This window comes from Alternaria triticimaculans (assembly GCF_023758025.1).
Source record: "Alternaria triticimaculans strain BMP 0046 chromosome Unknown scaffold_1, whole genome shotgun sequence".
NCBI classification, from domain to species: Eukaryota; Fungi; Ascomycota; class Dothideomycetes; order Pleosporales; family Pleosporaceae; genus Alternaria; species Alternaria triticimaculans.
The window spans coordinates 3,502,810-3,524,506 of record NW_026055958.1 but is presented as its reverse complement, the minus strand read 5'-3'; the positions used below and the strand labels follow the sequence as shown (position 1 = coordinate 3,524,506).

The window sequence follows — 21,697 nt, the reverse complement described above, 5'->3', positions numbered from 1 at the left end:
TGCCGGCTGCGTATGTATGGCGCCATGCCTGGAGTGTCCTTGAGGGCGGGCGCAAGCCAAGTACGAAATGTGTTCGGACCAGTCATATTGTTAGTATTGCGTTTCGAGTGCCGTAATAGGGTCTGTGCTGACTATTGTAGGCAATGACAGTGGCAGAAGTGAAGGTGAAGTGGTCGCCGCGGTATGGTAGCGAGCAGCGACCCATAATGCTATTGTCCAACTCCAACAATAGCATAATAATATTGCTCGTTGCAGACTACAAGCAACTTCTTATTCACCTCTTGACATTTTTAATATAACCCTAGAGCCTACATCATCCTCTTTCCAACACCATCACCATCACACCACACATCGACTTCCTCAGTACCATGCATACATCCTGCAACAGTCCGACGAGGGAGGGCTCGTATGCCTCAAAGCTCATCCAGAAGTCATCAGTCACAACCAAGCTTTCTGAGCCAGACGGCCACAACCCCTCCACAACCACACGATCTTCCTTCAAAAATCCGTCTAAGGTCTCCAAGCCTAGAAGACGACCACCAAAAACTCACCTCAAGATCCTGGGCCCGGTTTCCTCCCACACCACTCCAGCCGCACACCAAGCCGCCGTCTCAGCATCACCCTTTCTTTCCCTGCCTGGCGAAATCCGCAACATGATCTATATCTACGCTCTCACTTCGGAGACAAATCGCCTACCCTACGACAAGCAGCACGGTCGATTCGACGTTTCCAAAATTGGTGCCGGATTGATACAAACCTGCCACATGGTCTCGTGCGAAACCATGTACATGCCATTGACATTAAACACCATTGTGTTTCCTATTTCCACAGGAAGTGTAGAAGCAGAACTGAAGAGGCTAGGCTGCATGGGGAAAATCATGCGATTAGGGTATGCATTCAACTGGCATGGAAGTTTGAAGTTTGAACTTATCTGGAGCGACAAGCTCACAACTACATTAAATCCGCTTCGATAACGCTCTCCACCGCCCTGGGATGCCGACTTATCTCCACAATCCTAAACCCGGCTTCCTTCAACAACCGCGACCAATGCTCTTCTGTCCTCTCCATTCCACTCGTACAGTTCATGAGCTGCAGATCAAGCGTCGTCATCAGGTTTGTCGCACCCTTCTTCGGCAACACGACCTCGTAGATCAGGAGCTTGGAGTATCCGCGCTTGAACACTGCGGCGACTTGCGAGAACATGCGTACGCAGTCCGCGTCGGGCCAGTCGTGCGGTACGGCATGGAAGAAGTAGGCGCGCGCATACAATTGGGGTTGTGGGGTGAAGAAGTCGTAAGCCTGCTTCACGATCCTCTTGTCCAAGTCCTCGATTGGCATCGCTACGACTTCTGGGGTATCTTGCAGGATCAAGACATCGGCGGGCAGATCAGGATGCTTGTCTAGCAGGCGCGAGGTGTCGAGACCGTGGGCGCCACCAATGTCCACGAACAACGGCTTCCCGGTTTCGATTTCTGCGCCATCTACGATTCGCTTAGTGTCGTATACGTCCGTCCAGTCCATCTTATGGTTTCGCAATGCGGTCATCAGACCCATGAAACTACTTCCCTTCCCTTGCGGATCCGCTGCGCAAGTAGCGAAGAAGTCTGATCCGTTGGTCATGTCGCGGTAGTTGTCGAGCTGGGTGAGGTCGATGGGTTCGCGGTATTTGTACTTTTTGAGAAAGCCGGGGAGGTTACATCCAGTGGGGATGGTATGGTCGATGCTGGACTTGGGTTAGTTGGATGCCTTTGTGTGTAAATTGGGGGCTTGGGTTGTACGTACCCGCACTTTATAATCTGGTCGGTATGCGATACCGTGTCGCCGAGAGAAAGCGAGTAGGGTGTGGGCTTCCAGGTATCGACATCCGTCTCCTCCAATACATAAAGAGCAGCAATGTGTCTCAAGAACCTTCCTATAGTCCGCAAATTAGCATTACACTTCTTTTCCGCAATGCGATACACCCACGCAACAAGTTCGGCTCAGCCTTCGTGTTCGCCCACTCCAGCAGCTGATCCAAGTGTACTGGGGCACCAGGGTCCTTCTGGTCGGCATCCCTCCATTCTTTCCAGATACCGAGATCAAGAATAGTCTGGACACCAGCTACGAGCACGGGTGTCTCGAAAGAGAGTCTCCAGCCTTGCTCGAATGGCGTTTCGAGGCGGGTCAGTAAACGACGCGCTGCTTCTTTGGCTTCGAAGCGCTCGACATCTGTGGAGAATTGGAAGGGGCTGATCGCGTCTAGGGTGCTGGTGATAGATGCCATATTGTGTATGTTAGGTGATGTTTAGTTTCGCGTATGAGATGATAGTCTTCCGAAGGGACGGATAGCGGACAGTACTTAAGGAACGTCAACATGATTCATGCTTCATTGCTGTTTACTACACATTCGCAAGTTCACGACTCTTCAGGTCCACTTCCCAGAAACCCCAGTCATCCCACGAGATGTCGCATACCGCGGACGGCAATAACAGCTTGGCACATGTGGGGTTGCTCAGGGAGTTGATCCTTAGCGTACGTTAACACATGTCCATGACTCGTTTCGGGACACCGTCGTGGCTGCTATTGCTGGGGTTGGCCTTATCTTGCAGGTCATAATCTCAACGGCTCAAGTGGGATGATTTTGGCTGTCGTGGGCATCAAGTCGCCGTCGGCTGTAACGAGCAGTTATAGGTGGAAGCGAAAGTTGCGAGCTATGTGTGTCGTCTCTATTAAATTTATAAAACCGCTATTGACATCAAGAGCGTCTTCAGAAGCCGTGCATAACTTGCTCACCTCTCCGCGGAGCAAAGCTATATGTCGTAGAATAGCGCCAAACGGCACGCTGTCGCGATAGCCCAAGGGGCACGTATCTCGCCCTGATATCGTTCAAACCATGCTCTTACTCCCAGGACGACCATCTTGACTCCCTCCACGCGCCGAACATCTCCATTGTGAAGGCACTGGAGACAGCATGGGTTCCTTGAACAGCTCCGTTGTGCTCTCTTTGCTGCTTGTCTCGAAGTCTGTCATCGTCGTCTCGATATCCGTCATCTTATAGATCTCAAAGCCAGTCTTCTTCTTCTTGATCTTCTCCAATGTACCCGTGTTCGATCGCGATCGGTTGGATTCTTTCGATACGTAGCCGTCCGAAGAGTGCCGTGTCTTCCACGTCTCGGCTCTGAACAGGCTGTTGATGACGGGTGCGTTGACTGCAAAGATGGATACTATCTGTTCGAAGTTATTAGATATCATCGTAGTGTGGTATGTCAAAAGTAGTGACTTACAGCCTCGCGCTGTGCCCATACTGAGGAAAGAGCGACCTCAACAGAGGAGCCGATAGATAGGATACAGCGAGCGATTGCCATCCCCATAACGAAAAGACCGAGAGAGAGGAGAAAAATGACGCGAATTTTGCTGTGATGTCGATTAGCTTTGGCTTCTGTCCAGGTCGCGCGTGAACTTACCGCCAGAGGCTGATCTTTGCATCTTTCAACATCCACAAAGGTACGACCAGCAGCAAAGCATCGACTCTGTCAATGCGTCAGCTTCTAATCACTGGATTGTATAGTGATACCCACAAGACGTTTCCGACGGCGATCACGATGTTGATGACAATGCCGGCTGAACACTCCTTGCCTGGGTCTGGAAGGATCTGCCAGTTTCTCTTCAAGGGCAAACAGTGCGTTGTCTGCGTGATGATGGCGGCTATGCATGCAGCAACCGAGATACCGGCTACGGCCTGGACGTAGTAGTAGAGCCTAGTGCTTCTCCTGTGCCAGCAAGTGAGCATTTGTTTTCTCTCAAAGGAGAGATGAACTCACGTCAAACGGAGGAACAGGATGATGAGAGATCCTTTCAGACTCCAGACTAGGAATATCAAGAAGTAGAAAGACGCGAACATGCCCTTTGCGCCCTCTCGCATCGACTTCCGCATTGCAGGTGGAAGCGCTTCACGCTGCTCTTGTGACATGGCTATAGGCGCACCCATTACGTCTGGAGAAGTATTAGTCGGCTGATGCAATACCGAGGGACTTGCGGTGGTCAACTTACTGAGATACTCCACCATGACATAGATCAAGGTGAAAAAGACCCACGAGGTGAAGGCAAAAAAGTCTGAACAGGTAGGGGTACGAAGTCAGTATGTGTCTCGTATGTACTTCGTACAGCCAGAGCTTACCGTCCCAGTAGAATCCTCTCCATCCTAGTGTCTTCCATCTAGTGAAGAATCTCGCGGCGATGATGGCACTTCCAACCGCGTACTCGGCGCGGCACTCAATGAGTGTCGCATTAGGGTCAGACATCGTCGTGGGTCGTTGCAAAAGGAAGTGGGCAAACTGGTGCGCTAGAAAACGTTCGCTCGGTAGGTTGTGCTATATGAAGCATAGATTCTTTGAAAAGATCATGGTTTAGGAGTAAGCACAGCATCTCTGCACAGTGCTTCATTCTCTCAATTCGGATAGGAAAGAGTCGATGAAAACTGGGGGAAGGATTTCTTAAGACAGGGATCGGGCCCCGAGGAGAGGCAAGACACATGATGAGATGGCACTCCTTTACCGAGCTTGAATCTGGTTCCTTGCATGTCGACGCGACCCTCTACTGGTGGAAGCGGCCGTCAGCAAGGCCTCAATCGAGCGTATTATGAGTTTCTCGCCCTTGCTGCTTGAATCGCTTGGGCACGCATAAGACGGCGAATAGTCATGAGCCATGGATGATAGCCCGCTCAGGCAGGAGATTACTGACTCGAGTGGCGTGAGTTATAGGCGGGAAAGGCGGGAATAGGTGCGGCTCCCGTTGAGGCGCATGCCATCTTGAAGTCGCTGCGCGAACGCGGACGAACCCTTCCACTGGTTCCTCGCTTGCGACTTTCAACGCTCATCCTGCTTGCTTCAGGGCTAGTCTCGCATTGAGGAGCGGCCCCTCCCAGTATGTGCCGAAAGGCGGTGTCCTGAACCACGTTCTCTGTGCATGATTGCCCGTGTTCGCTTGCACATGCCGATGTGCGATGGAGTCGCGATGCATTCCGTGTTGGCAGTACCTAACAAACGCCTGAGTATTCCACAACCTTGCCGAAGAAACAGGTATCGTTAGAGCGATTCATGACAGGTCGCCACGACAACAATCGCCCACTCTTGCTGGCGCGGATATGCTGATGGAGAGTCGTGGGAGTGCAAGTGGTGTCCATAGCCCCGTGCAGCGCATTTAGCCTACCAATGGCAACTCAAATAGGATAAGGCATGTTTCGGCATTGCATCTTGGCCACATATCCCACGTCGGCTGAGTCCGCGCCGAACGCTGGAGGAGCCATTCCGGAGAAATAACGTTGGAAGTCGCACTGCTGGATTCGATGATGCGTAATCAGCTGCAGGAACTTGAGAGCTGCAGCGGCTGCGCAATGAGGGTGAACGTGGGCCGCAAGAGATGGCTCCCTCTTTACCTGCTTGTATTGGAACCGAGTGTTGGGGTCAATGCCCCCTCTTCTTTACCCCACAAGCTTCCAGTTTTTACAGGTGAATCACAGTCAATAGGTGTTGATAGCTCTGGCTCTCAAGCAGTACGTCAGTAGAGGTTCAAATGTTTGCGCCTGCCTGCGCGCGTCCGGAGAACGCGCGAAGACGGATGCGGCTTAGCACGACGCGTGAACCTGAACATCGGATATCTAGACGCGTTCTCAACGATACAAGTGTTTAAGGTTCACATTGAGATCTGACCCATCTCGCGTAAGATATCAGTCATCATGACCATGCTCAGAAAACAAAGGAAGTTATCGTGTGTTGCAGACGATGACATGCTCAGACCATCAACCAGCCTAAAGGCGACATGGGCGCCCCAGCAGATGAATCTCTCAACTCTTACTAAGTCAAGCCGCGTACACTTCGTCGACGTAGCAAAATTGATATATCGAGCTTGCGCGTAGATGCCATTTCACCTCAGCGCTTGCCTTCGATGTCATCGTCCACTGGCACCTTCCTCTTCCTCTTCCCCTTCCCCTTCGCTTCATCCTCAGGCGGAAGGAGCTTGACCTCGAGAAGACAGCATCCCCTACCAGCTTCTTCGCTACACTTCTCGCACTTCCTAGTGTACCACATAGGCTCTCGGAGCTCGTTACCACTCGATATTGCTCTAATTCTGCCCTCCTCGCTAGCTATTGTCTCGTTGGCGTGACTGCAGCTCTCGTTCGGACACCGCCAGACGTATATTTTGACGAGCGGAGCTATATGGGACTTGGCCTTGGTGGTTTGAGGCGCGTAATGAGACATAGCGAGAGCGCTTGCAGCTTTCTGTATCAAGGCTGTGTGATAGTATATTCGTTCGGGGTGTAGAGATAGTGTGGATTTGGAAATGCGATTTGGAAATGGGGCGATGATACAACCACGTAAAGAAAAAGCTGGAATGCAAGTTGTGTAGGAGTTGGAATGCCGACAAAGAGTGCGCACGAGCCATTGTCATGTGCACAAAGACAATACGGTGAATGAAAGACAATCGACAGAACACCCTCCAGAACTCCAGACCGATCCAAGAGCCGCAGTCAAGGCTGAGAAGATCTCATATTCTGAATAAGTAGATAGCGACCTAATTAGATCTTACAAATATCGTTGAGTGCCGAAGCCATGACGAAGGACTGCGATAAAGCGCGGAACGATCGACAACAATGCTTTGCCATCCTCCTAGAACCCATCTTTTGCCCATTCCATCGCAAGAGCAAGACGTTTCTCGAAGTAGTGAGCACCTACGGCCCCTGGAGCATCCCAGTGAGTGGGATCATCTTCAGCCTTGCGCCAGCCCATCTTCATGCGAAGGTCTTCTGCGTCCATAATCTCACCGAAAGGAACGATGCGGAATCTTCGCTCCGGAAGTACGTTCTCGTACGCATTGAAACCACAGCAGCGCCTCCATTCGCGACACCAAGACTGCAAGAATGACCCCATTCTGACAGACTCGGGTTTCATTCCTAGCTCTTTGAGGATATTCTCTACGGCGACGACATTGCCACGAAGACCTCGTACTACTACGAGGCCGTACATGATAAGATCGCTCAGCGAGTTCTGTTCAAGATTGAGGTGCCATCTCACGGTCATGTGAGGATAGTTCTCGCTGGTGAGGGCGACGAGGTTTACATCATGGACGTGGCGACTCAAATCCGAGAGGCTGCCGTAGTTCCCAAAATGTTCTTGAGCCAACAGAACGATGCAACGAATTCGCTGTCTCCAACTTTCACTGCACATATCTAGGAAGCCTAAGAGCTGTACAGGGGGTGTTCTTTCCATAAACTTGCCGCGTCGTTCCGGGTGGCACAGAAAGACGAGGTCATTGAGCTGCCATTCGACTTTGAGTGTCTCCGAGCGAAGCTGCCAGCAAGTGTACTTTAGCTGATTGGCGTCCCGTGGTTGGCGCCAGTCGGTACAGAAGTATGCCTTGTAGTCATCTTCCCGATGGAAAATGAGGCCGTCTGACTCGTGAAGGGCGTATGTGAAGATCCGATCGCGCAGTTCGCGGGGCAGGCGAAGAAGAGGGCTGACATTGCTACACGCCATGGTGATAGGATTATTGTAAGATTATTGGAAGTTATATCGCTTTTCGGTCCACCCCGTACGTCCTACTAGAAGGAAAGCGCGGTTAACACAAACGAGGCGTAAAGCTGTCTAGTGCGGACGAGCTTTTAGATCGCATTGGTTGTAGCCTTAAACGCGCTCTCTGCAATGTGCTGGGTACAGCCCGCAGTAATTCAGATGAAGCAAGAGCAAAAAGTATTGTCGTACACAGATGGGTGGCAGCAAAAAGAAAGCGAGTGTTGCATCGGCCGGGAATCTATCGTGTTGTTAGAACAATGGATCGAATGAAGTGGACGATCTAAACTTACCGAACCCGGGGCTAGCCGAAACTGTCCAAGATGGATGGCAACGGCTAATTTTACCACTAAACCACCGATGCTGATGTTCAAAGTGAAGGATTGGTTCACGTGATTTGATGGAAGTTCGGCTCACAAAACATTACATATCCTCGAACGTACCACCATGCTGTCTGCATAGATAACGACGGCATGGGATGAGTCTCTTCGTGGAGTAGAACGAGGGGTTGGTCAAATTTGCTCGCTTAAAAGCATGCTGCATGCAACTTTACTTTGACAAGGTTAGTGGCATCTTAACCTCCACTGTCTGCTCATATATGGAGGCCGACGACAGTGTATAGCAGCATTCACAGAGATGACGGTGAACAACCCTTCTCTTTGTTTCTGCGGTATCTTCCAGGAATTCCGCTAACCTTAGTATACAATATGTGACCCCTCAGGCGTTCAGGTAGGTGCGCTTTATTTGGAGCTGTTCGAGTGCCCAATGATGGTGCAAGGTATACGACAAAGCGTGTCAGCTGCTGGCGTCCAAGGATGCGTGTATGCAATGGGCATATCCTGGGACGGGACGGCAGCCACTGTGCACGCCGTCCGATCCCGACGATCGGGGTCGCATGCGATGACGTCCGCGCGCGCGCATCTGAGGGACGAAAAGTTGCTAACCGGTATCTAAAGATCCTTACTGTATACTAACCCTGTAACACTTTCCTCGTGAGTTAGACTAGTCGTCTATTTGAATCTCAAGCGAAAGCATTGAAACGTGCACTGCTATCTGGTGAGTGAATCAATGCCAAGTACCTTGGCGCCATCTCGAATTCGGACGCCGCGGAACCCGCTCTCTGCCTCCAGACACATTCCGCACTTCCGCTCTGCACCGCCATCCATGGAACAGCAAAACGTCTTTACACGTAAGCGTTGCTGACTGTCGTCATCGGTATTCGGTCTTTTGCGCGCGAGCGGTGTCGTGCTTCGACAAATTCATGACGCATCGCTCGGTACTTGAGCGCACGCTGTAATCGGCCCTGATCGCGACCGGTACAACCTTTCGCCCGCATGTTCGTACAAGCAATGTACGGTACGTACGGTACTATGTACGACATGTACGAAAGTAAGGTTGTCGCGTCGAAACGCGTAGGATTTGTGATCAGGCAAAGCGGCAATCTGTTGAGTGTGGATACTGATTTCGCACAACAAGCCGGTCACTCGAAGGTACGAACAGCGAGCATTAAGAGCACATCGACAATTTAGTGTGGCCCTCCACATGCCGATGGCTACAAATCTGTCTTTACGATTAGTTGAAACCTCGCGGAGAGCATGTCCGACACATTGAGGCCCTGGTGGAACCGTTTTCACGGGTTTGGGTCGCTCTTCGGTGCTTCAGGCGTTCGGCCGAGCCCGAATCGATCCTCAAACCATCCGCTAAGAAACGCTATCAGGACCAATTTCAGCTCCGCCCCGCTACAACAGCGCCCAGTACAGGAAGCAGGGACTTTGTCTCTAGTTGACCCTGAATCTAGCATCAGGGCAGTCTAGACTGCCGAATCTGCACTTGCTGCCTGGATAGCCTCTTGAACCAATCAAGATGACCGAATTTTGGCCGTATGCAGTCGTTCCGCAGCAGTCGGTGCCCGTGGCTTCCTGCCTCGTGTGAGCCCCTGCTTCGTCCGTTGAAGGAAGTAATGCACGCAATTGCGCCTGCGACGTCAGTAAGCTCGGAGTCGCTAATGTCGACGCCCGACTCTCCCTAGACTTTTCTAATCGATCAGGACCCACAGCAGTCCCCATAGGCTCATGTATATCACTACAACCCCAATATTCTTTTGAGTAGTACCTGCTTGAAGCTTTCACCTCTAATTCCGGGATCCGATCTTTAGTCGCTATCATCATCACATCTCAGAAAGACGAGAATCCTGGACGGACTGTTCGATCAACGCCAAAATGGAGGGCCGTAGGAGGAGCAGCGGTATGAACATACCTTCCGGCGCTGGTGAAGACATCATGCGAACACTATCCCGCACATTTTCCGGCAAATCAAGACAAGACGAGAACATCCAACGAGAAGACGACAGTGCAGACAGCGATTCCGCCAAGACCAAGGTGGATGAATGGAGGCTGGCAAGCGATGTGAAGGATCTTCAGCAAAACGATCCAACCGATGGACGAAGACTTGGTGTTACATGGAGCGGGCTCACTGTCAAAGTGGTGCCTTCAGACGCACGTTTGCAGGAGAATGTGCTCAGCCAGTTCAACATTCCACAGCAGATCAAGGAGTCACGACAAAAACCAGAACTGAAGACCATTCTCGACAACAGCTTCGGCAGCGTACAGCCGGGCGAGATGCTGCTGGTGCTGGGAAGGCCTGGATCTGGATGCACCACCTTACTGAAGATGCTCGCCAACAAGCGCAAGGGGTACGCACAAGTCGAAGGCGATGTGCACTTTGGCTCGATGGACGCCAAGGAAGCCAAAAAATATCGCGGCAACATCGTCATCAACACCGAAGAGGAGCTTTTCTTCCCTACGCTCACAGTAGGCAAGACCATGGACTTCGCTACAAGACTGAACATCCCACGTACTCTTCCGAGGGATTCCGCCACTCCCGAGGAGTATCGCCAGAAGTTCAAGTCATTCTTAATGGATTCTATGGGAATATCTCACACCGAGGACACCAAGGTTGGCGACGCCTTTGTTCGCGGTGTATCTGGCGGAGAGCGCAAACGAGTCTCTATTATCGAGACTTTGGCCAATCGCGCCAGCGTAGCCTGCTGGGTAAGTTCACCAACCATCCATGAAGCTGAGGACAACAAGCTCTTTCGCATCCGCAATGATGGACGCTGACATGACACAGGATAATTCCACACGTGGTCTCGACGCAAGCACTGCTCTAGAGTACACTCGTGCTCTCAGATGCTTGACAGACGCGATGGGCATTGCTACAATCGTCACATTATACCAGGCAGGCAACGGTATCTACGACCTTTTCGACAAAGTCCTCGTGCTCGACGAGGGCAAGCAAGTTTTCTACGGCACTCGCGAACAAGCTCGACCCTTCATGGAAGAGCAGGGCTTCGTATGCAGCGAGGGTGCGAACGTTGCCGACTTCCTCACTGGTGTGACAGTACCATCTGAGCGACAGATCAGATCCGGATTTGAAGGCTTCCCACGCAACAACATTGAGCTAGAGCAGGCCTACCAACGGTCTTCCATCAAGGCTGCCATGGAACAAGAACTGTCATATCCCACAAGTGACGCCGCAAAGTCGAACACCCAGTCCTTTGTCGAAGCTATGGCGATAGACAAGTCAAAGCATCTTCCAGCATCATCTCCCATGACAGTCTCGTTCTATAACCAGGTGAAAGCCTGTGTGGCTCGGCAATACCAGATCCTCTGGGGAGACAAAGCGACGTTCATCATCAAGCAAGGTTCTACACTCTTCCAGGCACTCGTAAGTCTCACCATTCCACTCCGAGCTACTATGCAGTGTCACAAGATGTATTCGAATTTATGACTGACTCCGCTCTTAGATCGCCGGTTCGCTCTTCTACAACGCCCCCGCGACCTCTTCTGGTCTGTTCGTCAAGGGAGGAGCTCTCTTCTTGGCTCTCCTCTTCAACGCATTGCTAGCCATGTCGGAGGTTACGGACAGCTTCTTCGGTCGCCCTATCCTCGCCAAACACAAGAACTTCGCTTTCTACAACCCGGCAGCTTTCTGTATCGCCCAGATCGCAGCCGATGTCCCGATTCTACTGTTCCAAGTCACTATGTTTATGGTAGTGCTGTATTGGATGGTGGCTTTGAAGGCTACAGCTGCTGCTTTCTTTACTGCATGGTAGGCGATGGAAGCTTATCTTACACATGAGTCGTACTAACACGCTTTGACAGGTTCGTCGTATACGTCGTCACCTTCGTCATGACTGCCTTCTTCCGCATGGTCGGCGCCGCCTTCCCCAACTTCGACGCCGCTTCCAAGGTTTCGGGTTTCTCCATCACAGCTCTCATTCTCTACATCGGATACCAGATCCCGAAGCCCGCGATGCATCCATGGTTCGTTTGGATCTACTGGATTGATCCTTTGAGCTATGGCTTCGAATCTCTGATGGCGAACGAGTTCTCTGGTCAAGACATCCCTTGTGTCAACAATAACCTCATCCCGAACTTCCTTCCTCAATATCAGAACGGCGTCAACCAAGCTTGCGCAGGTGTTGGCGGGGCTAAGCCTGGAGCTACCTCTGTCAGTGGTGACGATTACCTGGAGAGTCTTTCTTACGCCAAGGGCCACATCTGGCGCAATGTCGGTATTTTGTTCGCCTGGTGGTTCCTCTTCGTGGGCCTCACAATCTTCTTCACACTCCGATGGGATGACTCGGCCAGCTCTGGAGGCGCTCTCCTGATCCCCCGTGAGAACAAGAAGAAGGTCCCACGCTCTATTACACCCGGCGATGAAGAAGCCCAGGCAAATGAGAAGAGCCCCAGAACCGATGGCGCTGACGAGAAGGCTACCGAAACTCAGGACCTGAGTGCCAACCTCATGCGCAACACCTCCGTCTTCACCTGGCGCAACCTATCTTACGTTGTCAAGACTCCATCTGGTGACCGCACACTCCTGGATAATGTTCACGGCTACGTAAAACCTGGAATGCTGGGAGCTTTGATGGGCTCATCTGGTGCTGGCAAGACGACCCTCTTGGATGTACTGGCTCAGCGAAAGACCGATGGCACTATCCATGGAGAGATCCTTGTCGACGGCCGACCACTTCCTGTCTCATTCCAACGTTCTGCAGGCTACTGCGAGCAACTCGATGTCCACGAGCCTTTCGCGACCGTCCGGGAAGCACTCGAGTTTTCCGCCCTCCTTCGTCAAAGCCGGGATACACCCCGCGAGGAGAAGCTGGCTTATGTCGACACTATCATCGATCTGCTCGAGCTACACGACCTGGAACATACCTTGATTGGTCGTGTTGGAGCTGGTTTATCGGTTGAGCAGCGCAAGCGCGTCACTATTGGTGTCGAGCTTGTTTCCAAGCCTTCCATCTTGATCTTCCTTGATGAGCCTACCTGTAAGTATATGTCACTACCTATCGAGTACATCGCTAACGCTATCTAGCTGGTTTGGACGGGCAAGCCGCTTTCAACACCGTTCGATTCCTTCGCAAGCTTGCCGACGTTGGCCAGGCCGTCTTGGTTACCATTCATCAACCGTCCGCTCTGCTCTTCGCCCAATTCGACACTCTTCTGCTTCTCGCAAAGGGCGGCAAGACCGTATACTTCGGTGACATCGGGGACAACGCTTCTACCATCAAGGAATACTTTGAGCGATACGATGCTCCATGCCCTCCGGGTGCCAACCCAGCAGAACACATGATCGACGTGGTTACAGGTACACAGGGCAAAGATTGGCACCAAGTCTGGCTAGACTCGCCAGAAGCTGCACGCATGCACCAAGACCTCGATCATATCATCACCGATGCTGCTGGCAAAGAGCCCGGTACCACGGATGACGGTCATGAGTTTGCGACGAGTCTCTGGACACAAACCAAGATTGTCACCAACAGGGCCAACGTCAGCATGTACCGCAACGTCGACTACGTTAACAACAAGTTCGCCCTTCACATCGGTACCGCACTCTTGATTGGTTTCAGTTTCTGGAAGATTGGGAACACCGTCGCCGACCAACAGCTCATCCTCTTCTCTCTGTTCAACTACATCTTCGTCGCACCAGGTGTCATTGCGCAACTGCAGCCCCTCTTCATCGACCGTCGCGACATCTACGAAACACGTGAGAAGAAGTCGAAGATGTACTCTTGGATCGCCTTCGTCACCGGCCTCGTCGTCTCCGAGATTCCGTACCTCATCATCTGCGCCATTCTCTACTACGTCTGCTTCTACTACACTGCTGGTCTTCCGTCGGACTCCAACAAGGCAGGCGCCGTGTTCTTCGTCATGCTCATTTATCAGTTCATCTACACGGGTATCGGTCAGTTCGTTGCCGCGTACGCTCCGAACGCTGTATTTGCCTCGCTAGTCAACCCCCTCATCATTGGAGTCCTCGTCTCTTTCTGCGGTGTCCTTGTGCCCTATGCGCAGATCCAGGAATTTTGGCGCTACTGGATTTACTGGATGAACCCCTTCAACTACCTCATGGGATCGTTGCTCGTATTCACAGACTTTGACTGGGAGATCAAGTGCTCCGAGTCTGAGTTTGCAATGTTCGATCCTCCATCTGGCCAGACATGTTCCGAATACTTGACAGCGTGGATGGCTGGACCAGGCAGTCGCACGAACCTCGTCAACCCTGATGCTACTTCCGACTGCAGAGTGTGCCAGTACACCAGGGGTAGCGACTACCTGTACACTGTCAACTTGAACGACTACTACTACGGATGGAGGGACGCGGCGATCTGCGTCATCTTTGCCATCTCGAGTTACGCGTTGGTCTATGTTCTCATGAAGCTGAGGACCAAGGCGAGTAAGAAGGCGGAGTGAGTGGGTGGCTGTGTGAATTTGCTGTTCGGCGCTCAGGAACCAAATTGCCTTCTGCTCACGACTGCATTTGAGTCCTTGGTTAACGTTTGGAGTCTTAGTTTTGCTTATCTTTTCTGTTCATCTCTAAAAGTTCCCTCTTTAGACAACTTTAGACCTTCTTTAGATTTAGCGCCTGATCCTAGAGCAGGTTCAAGTTCGCTACATGTAATATATTGTAATTCTTACCAACGCATCGCCAGCTACTTCATTTTGCATGCATCCAGGAGTGACAGGCTGAAACGACTACCGATACTGAGGTATCACCCAACACGAGCTTTTGGAGGTGAAGGCAGGTCTCCAAGCCCATACTGAGACAACGTTCCAGTGGTGCAACATTTTTAGTGGCTTTCTACACGTGCACTGCGACGGCGCTAGTGAGTGAGAGAGTGAGACTCCACCACGCGCGCTCCGCAACTCCACCGACCGACACCAACGCGACTTTCTCCAAGCAACTTAACGCGTTTTTATAACGCGCCACGATACTCAATCACCATCGCGCATTCGCTCAAAATACAGCGCGACCCTGCAATGCCCCCGAAAGCACGTACTCCTCGCGGCAAGGCCGCCGCCGCGGTTGAAGAAGCGCCTGTCGCATTGCCAATGAAGCGAGGTCGCGCAGCTAAAGCTGATGTCGCCGATGCTGTCGACGTCGTCGCCGAGCCCCCGAAGAAGCGCGGTCGCCCTGCGAAAGCACAAGCTGAAAAGCCCGTCGAAGCCGCGCCGGAGCCCAAGAAACGCGGTCGCCAGGCCAAAGCTGCGCCGGAACCCACTGTCGAAGAAGAAGCCGCAGCAGTAGTAGTAGCAGTCAAGAAGGTTAGAGGAAGGCCCAAGAAGGACGCCGTCACTGTACAAGAAGAAGAAGATGCGCCGGCCAAGAGTCGTGGACGCCCCAAGAAAGAGGCTGTTGCAGAGCAAGCTCCAGCTACACCCAAGCGTGGCCGTCCAGCGCGCGCTGCAGTCGACCTTCACCGCGTCGCTGGCTCCCCTCGCATCGGCAAGAGGTCGTCTCCTCGCAACACCAACAAGGTCAAGTCTGTCAAGCCGGAGCCCCTCGCTCGCCGCCTCGATCCTCGCATGCGATCCAAATTGCGCACGCGACTGCCAGCCAAGAAGAGCGAGCCAGCTCCTCAGCCAGCTCCAAAGCCAACTTCTAGACGTGGACGTCCGCCCAAGGCCGCTGCCGCTGTCGCTGTCATTGCTCCAAAGCAAGTCACAAAGCCGTCAAAGCCCCTCGCCCCTCGCAAGATGCGCGGCCACACCGTACGCCAGATCCCCGATCGATACGTCGCACAGATCGACCAATACCTCCACGATCTCATCGAAGCCGACGAGTCTCCTACCGCAGAGGAGCAAGAGGACGGCGTAGTCGTTGAAGTTGAAGATGTCCAAGATGCGCTTGTGTCTTCAGAGCAGGACCGCGATCAATACCAAGAGGACAGCGATGCCGGTATCGACATGAACGGTCAGCAAGACCTCGTTGAAGACGAGGAAGACATGCAGGCTGTTGCAGCGCTGCAGCAGCAGGAGAGAGACGAGTACGCCGAAGACTCACCCGAGGAGGCAAACGACGACGAGTTCCCCGAAGAACTCCCCGAGAACGACGAGAACATCGAGCCGGCACACGAGGACGTTGAGATGAGCATGCACGACATCGAGATGGAGGCGGACGCGGATGGCAACACCCTTCTCACTACCATCGACACCGACATTGTGGTCCGCGACGATAGCCCTCCCCTAGATATTGAAGACGATGTTGAAGAGGAGGATGGTCTTCTCAACCCGACTCCCCCCAGGCCTTCCGCGGCTGCTGCTATCTTCAGCTAGACGACTGGTGTCTGTCTGGCTGGAGGGTACATATCTGCTTCCGTTCTGGTTTTGCATTGCTGAGCGAGCGAAGTAGCATCTTCATTCTGGTATCACGTAGCTTTCCCTGTACAAAGCTTTTATTACTTGCAGGGCATATGGTCAATGAGGCGAACGACGGGGTTGTGCTCAGCCTGCTAGCAGCATCCTCTTGACTACAGGGTTCGCGTTTGCGTTACGAGACGTCTATAGCGGCCTGCTACACATGAATATACACTACCAACAAACTCATCTGGCTTTTCACAGTAACTGCTAATGACTTGAACAGGTTGTGCATCGCACGACGACAGATATATACCTTACGTACCACTTCATCATCACGTCAACGAAAAGCATAGTGAATACCTCTATGAGACATCTTGGAAACGACTTGGAAAACTATACAATTACACTTGGGCTATAGTACTATCCTACCACCCATACCAGCTTTTAACTTTTCCTACCACTCAACAACTCAATTTCGTCTCCGCCGTGCCCGGCCTACTCGGCCTACTCGTCTCAAACACACCCCTCCGTCTGCTCACCTCCTCACCCATCATGCGCCAATCCGTCCAGCAATGAAATCCTAATCGATCCGCATCGTAACTAGTGCGCGAAGATAGAATTCCCTTCGCCATGCTCATGGCCATGGCTGTGTCCGTGGCTGTGACCACCGCCAGAGGCGCTGTGGTTGTGGACAGTGGTACCGCTGGAGACTACCCTGGAGATCTTGGAGCCACCACGGGCTGCGCCGCCGCTGCTGGCGTGGTAGACGCTGCTGGCTGACTCTTCGAAACGCTCCATCTCGCGGCACTTCTCCTCGTACTTGGCCATGTACTCGTCGCGCTCGCGGTCGGCGGCGTGGCGGGCGGAGATGGCCCGTTCCTTCTGTTCGCGGGCCTCGTTGAGCAGGGTGCGGAGTGAGGTTATCTCGAACTCGAACTCAGCGGAGGAGTCGTCGTAGGTGGAGATGGTCTCGGTGATCTCCTCGTACTTGTGCTTCCAGGCGTTGAGGTCGGAGTGCGCGCGGTCGCGAGCGTACTTCAGGTTGGTGATCTCGGTTTGGAAGATGACAAGCTTCTCCTGGAGGCTGCTGATCTCGCCGGTGAGATGACCGTGCTTGCCGCGTGAGTCTTCGCCCTCACGGTAAAGCACCTTGTTGCGCTCGGTCAGAGTGTGGATCTCCGACTTGATCTCGGTGATCGTCAGCTCGGCGCGGCGGAGGGAGTCTTCCAAGATGTTGATGCGGCGGTGGCCGTCTTCCACCTTGCGGTGCTCGTCGTGGAAGTCCTGCTTGACTTGGTCGCGCTCGATGACAACGAGACGGTGGTCCTCGCGAGAGCGGTCGATGGCGTCTCGGAGCTCTGTACGCTCAAGCTCAACGTCCCTCAACTTCTCCTTGACGGACACAACCTCGCGCTTGATGTGCTCGTACTTGAGAGAGAACTCGTTAGCACGGGCGTCAGCCTCCTCCCAACCTTGAGCCTTGGCCTTCACCTCACGGCGGAGGTTGTCAATGGTCAAAGCATGGTCATCACGCTCTGTCTCAATGATGCGGACAGTCTCCTTGAGCTTGTGAAGCTCACGCTGCACACGGTCGTGTCGCTCAGTGAGCTCAGTGTACTCGCGAGTAGTCTCGTCAACGCGAGATTTCGCGCGCTTCAACTCTTCGTGCAGACGATCCTTCTCGTGGAGGTGTTCGTCCCGCTCAAGCTCGAACATCTTGATACGGTCGGTAAGAGTAAGGACCTCCTTGCGAGTAGACTCAAACTTGGAAGTAGTCTCGTTGTACTTGCTCTTGAGCTCAGTGTGCTCACGAAGAAGTGTCCTGAGCTCATTGTGGTGCTTGTCTGAGTCGAATCGAGCGGAATCGCGTTCGCCTTCACAGATCTTCAGCCTGGAGTACGCAGCCTCTAGCTCCGCCCTGGTCCTCTCGTGGTCACCATGAGTGAGCGTGATGGAGCTTTGAAGTTCGTGTAGCTCATGTCGGGTGTTCTCCAGGTCGCGGTCGCGATCGGCAAGCTTCTTCTTGTGGTCGGTCACTTGAGTAAGGGCAGCGTTAAGCTCAAGAACGAGCTTCTCCACCTGCCTCTTCCTCTCGCCGTGTTCATGACCATAATGTGAGTGTTCAGCTTCTTTGCGCTGGATCTCTTCCGTCACCTCCTCGACGGTAATGAGAAGCTCATCCCTCTCACGGGAGAGACTGTCTCGCTCAGCCATGATACGAGACCATGACTCTTTGAGCGAAGAAGCCTCTCGGGAGGCGGTAGACATGAGGTCCATCAAGGCGAAGAATTTGCCCTCAGCTTGTGATGTGAGCTCTGTAGACATCTTGCTTCGATGCGACTGGAGGAAGCTGCTTGCTCGACGAGAGGATGAGCTGGTCTGACGAGTCGTTCGACGTGTCAATGATGAGCTGTGGCCGCCACCATTTGCTTGACTGGCGAATGAAAAAGATCGGTTGCCTGTGGGGGAGGAAGGCTCAGAAAAGACATCGCGCAGTCCACTGGCCTTGAGCTTCATGATAGTGAGCCTCTCTGGCGAGATATCGGCGGTGGTATCGAATGTGTCTGTCATTGTGATGATGTGCGGTATGGAGAGAGATGTGAAGATGTTTGAGATGTATATGCTATGAGGGTGAGCGGAAAGTGGTACTTATGCTGTCAGTGCCGTCAACCAGCATCCTGCCCCACGTACCATGGTAGCGTGTCACAAGCGGCACATCCATACTGCCATCGGTATAGTCAGCTCCTCGCATTGACGAGCTGGTCGTGGCTTGCAGCTTGGAGGTATATTCCCACGTATGACGCAACGTTCTCAGAGCATTTGGCAAACTGGAGGAGCTATCCCAGCTGCCGTTCGATACGCTGCACTGTTACTGGAAAGGCACATGCAGCAACTTGGAACCATGCATGAGATAAGTGGGACCTCTTCATCAAGTGTCGGCGACTGAAGAGGTGGAGGTAACCATCGTAGCATTCAGCTTGAATGAGCACCGCCTAGGAGATCAGACCCGGCATTGCCATATGCAATGACGATCCTTTGTAGCGCAAGTCGATGAGAGGGATTTTGACCTTGCCGCTCTCGCTTGTCGGGGCATTGGACTGCATGATGGATCGGCTTACGACTGGATGATGTGATGCCAGGCGCGGGTAGATCACCAGGGCTGGGTATCTCGATGCTGCAGATCGCAGATCATATATGGGGGCGGGCCGCGCTATAGCATCCTCGCCGAGTCGACAGCGCCATCGCTTGGCCTCGCTTGCTTCTTTCGGCCACTACATGACGCCAAAGCTTTCGATAGTCCTAAACGGGATTCCGTCTTCCAACGCGAGGGAAGAGCCGCGGGCCAATGGCATTGCCTGGCATGCTGGACCGGACCGCCATCAGGCAATCGGAAACGTCGGCCATGACCGAGCAATGGGATGACGACGGCCATTGGAGGGGAAGCTACACCGGTGCACGCCTGGCCATTACCAGTGTAGTGTATCTGTGAGCGATGATCGAAGAGCCGGTGGTTGTAAGACGTAGCTCCAGATCGTGCGGCGGCTCAAGGTATGGTTGACGCTAACACATGACCCCGCCTTGTCGATGAAGAAGCAACGAAGGAGCGGAGGAGTTCGCATCGCCAAACCTCCGTTGAGCTCGAACAGAGAATTAACAAATACTATTGATTCCAGAGCCGTTGGTGGAATATGTCCAAGTACCAGCACGAGCTTCAGCCGTGCTTCATGCATTTTCCTAATGCGGGTCTCGGTTCTGCATATCGTACCCGCACTTGCAGCGACGTCACAGCTAGACGAGAATTCGGGAAAGAGCGATCAAAACCCGACTGAATGCATCGATGGAGGTGTCCGGTAGTGTGTACCCATGATGCATGTCCTTTCCCACACGTCTTGCGTTTTGGCTAGCGCGACACGGCCTACTAAATCTCAAGTAGTGCGCGGGCATTTCTTCAGTGCCAACACCGGCTGTCTTCCACCGACATCACAATGATAATAGGTTTGTATGAGACGCGACTTGGGTATATTAAAACATGTGTTTCTTAGGAACGAGACCTCTTTTCATCGAAAAATGCCTTTTGGGAAGAAGTGACTTGATTGAGCCCATCTGTCCAGTCGTGAAGGCAAATTGTCGATCAAAAGAGGAGAAACAGTACCAGCATGTCTCTCTTAGATGAGTAGCCAGGACCTTCACAAGTCCTCTCAACGAATGGTCTTGCTGTACTGCATACGGTCGCAATATCATGGATTGGAGAAGATATATTCGGGAGTATGCTCACGGTGAGATTCACACGGGGATGTGGCAAAGAGTACCCTGCGTCGCCGCTACCCAAATGTGAAACGATGTCTGCTTTGAAGATCGAGTTTGTAAGAGCCGGGAAGGGCAAGCCCTGACGAACTGAAGACTGTCGTCTTTGTTCGAGCATCCGAATCCAGACGTTACCAGGCACCTTTTGCGCTTGTTATCGGTAAAAATCGATACCTGAAAGAAGTCTGAAAACGGTCCTCGTATCGCAGATATGATAAATGTGTCCAAGGTAAATCGCATGTTGTGCGTCAAGAACGACACTTCGTTCTTTACATCTCTCAGACCTTCCCGACACACACGCCGTCATGAAACTATCCCTCACCTCAACCTTCGCGCTTTCACTCCTCGCCACATCCATCGATGCTTACGAATTCAAAACCGGATCAGGAGTTTGTGCCAAGCGTTATGAAAAATGCACAGAACCATGGGTTTACCTTTGTGAATGTAACTCGGGCTGGATTGTAAGTCTTCCATATCTTATACGAGGTTGCGCACGCGCTTATTGTTGTCAATACAGGTGCAGTGTAGTGGTGGCGGGACCCGCTTCGATCCAACCCCTGTGAAATGGATGCCTCTTCTTGACTGTCCAAAGCCGGACAAGAAGGGAGGGCTGCAATGTGTTTCTGGGATGTGCACTAAATGGCGGCCTGACCTGCTATCGATTTAGAGCTGTTCTGATGTTGTTGGTGGACAAATGCCGGTGGGGTGTGGGTGTATTTGCGTACTCAGACAGTAATTGGTTCGCTCTTACATAGTTGTAGCTTGATGAAACTCGACTTATTTTGTGTGTTCGCAGTCGTCCTATCGACGTTGTTTCGTTGCCTTGCGTCTAGTAAACAACGGAACATCTGATGCCGCTGTGAAGGCTCGATTTATTGAAGGTATACGGTACCAGATAGATGGGGCTATGGAGCAGATTACGCCATTCATATAAATTAACGATGTTGTCACGGCAGGACGCTGACACATGTAAGTTGGCATGATGCCCAGGTGTTGTTGGGCCAAGTCTGATCCCCACGATCACTTGGGCTGGGCTGTCCACAGGTCAGCCCTCTTGGAGTACGCGAGGATGAATGATGGGCGTGCTACCACGAAGACTTTAAATCCAGACAACCTTGGAAGGCTCAGCCTGATCTAAATCGTGTTCGACACGCGTGACGAAGAAGCAGTGTGGACATTGATCATCGCGTCGGTGGC

General features: G+C 52.6%; 7 protein-coding genes and 1 non-coding gene across 8 annotated transcripts; 2 read left to right on the top strand and 6 right to left on the bottom strand.

Moving 5' to 3' along the window:
* Positions 1–951: 951 nt before the first annotated feature.
* J4E78_001185 (uncharacterized protein) lies at positions 952–2,263 on the bottom strand (the record flags this gene model as incomplete). Its single annotated transcript, XM_049361845.1, has 3 exons — positions 952–1,723; positions 1,783–1,912; positions 1,966–2,263. 3 exons carry the CDS (start codon positions 2,261–2,263, stop codon positions 952–954), a joined length of 1,200 nt encoding a protein of 399 aa, XP_049227128.1.
* Positions 2,264–2,865: 602 nt separating this feature from the next.
* On the bottom strand, positions 2,866–4,280 carry J4E78_001184 (uncharacterized protein; the record flags this gene model as incomplete). The annotated part of the gene is made up of 7 exons (XM_049361844.1): positions 2,866–3,207; positions 3,264–3,393; positions 3,444–3,509; positions 3,558–3,749; positions 3,801–3,972; positions 4,030–4,092; positions 4,157–4,280. The coding sequence occupies 7 exons, from the start codon at positions 4,278–4,280 to the stop codon at positions 2,866–2,868; spliced, it is 1,089 nt and encodes a 362-aa protein (XP_049227127.1).
* A 1,626-nt stretch (positions 4,281–5,906) lies between these two features.
* On the bottom strand, positions 5,907–6,420 carry J4E78_001183 (uncharacterized protein; the record flags this gene model as incomplete). Its single annotated transcript, XM_049361843.1, has 2 exons — positions 5,907–6,268; positions 6,414–6,420. The coding sequence occupies 2 exons, from the start codon at positions 6,418–6,420 to the stop codon at positions 5,907–5,909; spliced, it is 369 nt and encodes a 122-aa protein (XP_049227126.1).
* Positions 6,421–6,644: 224 nt separating this feature from the next.
* J4E78_001182 (uncharacterized protein) lies at positions 6,645–7,511 on the bottom strand (the record flags this gene model as incomplete). The annotated part of the gene is made up of 1 exon (XM_049361842.1): positions 6,645–7,511. One exon carries the CDS (start codon positions 7,509–7,511, stop codon positions 6,645–6,647), a length of 867 nt encoding a protein of 288 aa, XP_049227125.1.
* Positions 7,512–7,769: 258 nt separating this feature from the next.
* On the bottom strand, positions 7,770–7,908 carry J4E78_001181. Its single transcript has one exon. It is a non-coding gene; the product is annotated as a tRNA-Gly (tRNA).
* Positions 7,909–9,763: 1,855 nt separating this feature from the next.
* On the top strand, positions 9,764–14,308 carry J4E78_001180 (uncharacterized protein; the record flags this gene model as incomplete). The annotated part of the gene is made up of 5 exons (XM_049361841.1): positions 9,764–10,594; positions 10,674–11,270; positions 11,350–11,654; positions 11,708–12,882; positions 12,930–14,308. The coding sequence occupies 5 exons, from the start codon at positions 9,764–9,766 to the stop codon at positions 14,306–14,308; spliced, it is 4,287 nt and encodes a 1,428-aa protein (XP_049227124.1).
* A 567-nt stretch (positions 14,309–14,875) lies between these two features.
* Positions 14,876–16,171, top strand: J4E78_001179 (uncharacterized protein; the record flags this gene model as incomplete). The annotated part of the gene is made up of 1 exon (XM_049361840.1): positions 14,876–16,171. The coding sequence occupies one exon, from the start codon at positions 14,876–14,878 to the stop codon at positions 16,169–16,171; it is 1,296 nt and encodes a 431-aa protein (XP_049227123.1).
* Positions 16,172–16,795: 624 nt separating this feature from the next.
* On the bottom strand, positions 16,796–18,766 carry J4E78_001178 (uncharacterized protein; the record flags this gene model as incomplete). The annotated part of the gene is made up of 1 exon (XM_049361839.1): positions 16,796–18,766. The coding sequence occupies one exon, from the start codon at positions 18,764–18,766 to the stop codon at positions 16,796–16,798; it is 1,971 nt and encodes a 656-aa protein (XP_049227122.1).
* Between the last annotated feature and the right edge of the window lie 2,931 nt (positions 18,767–21,697).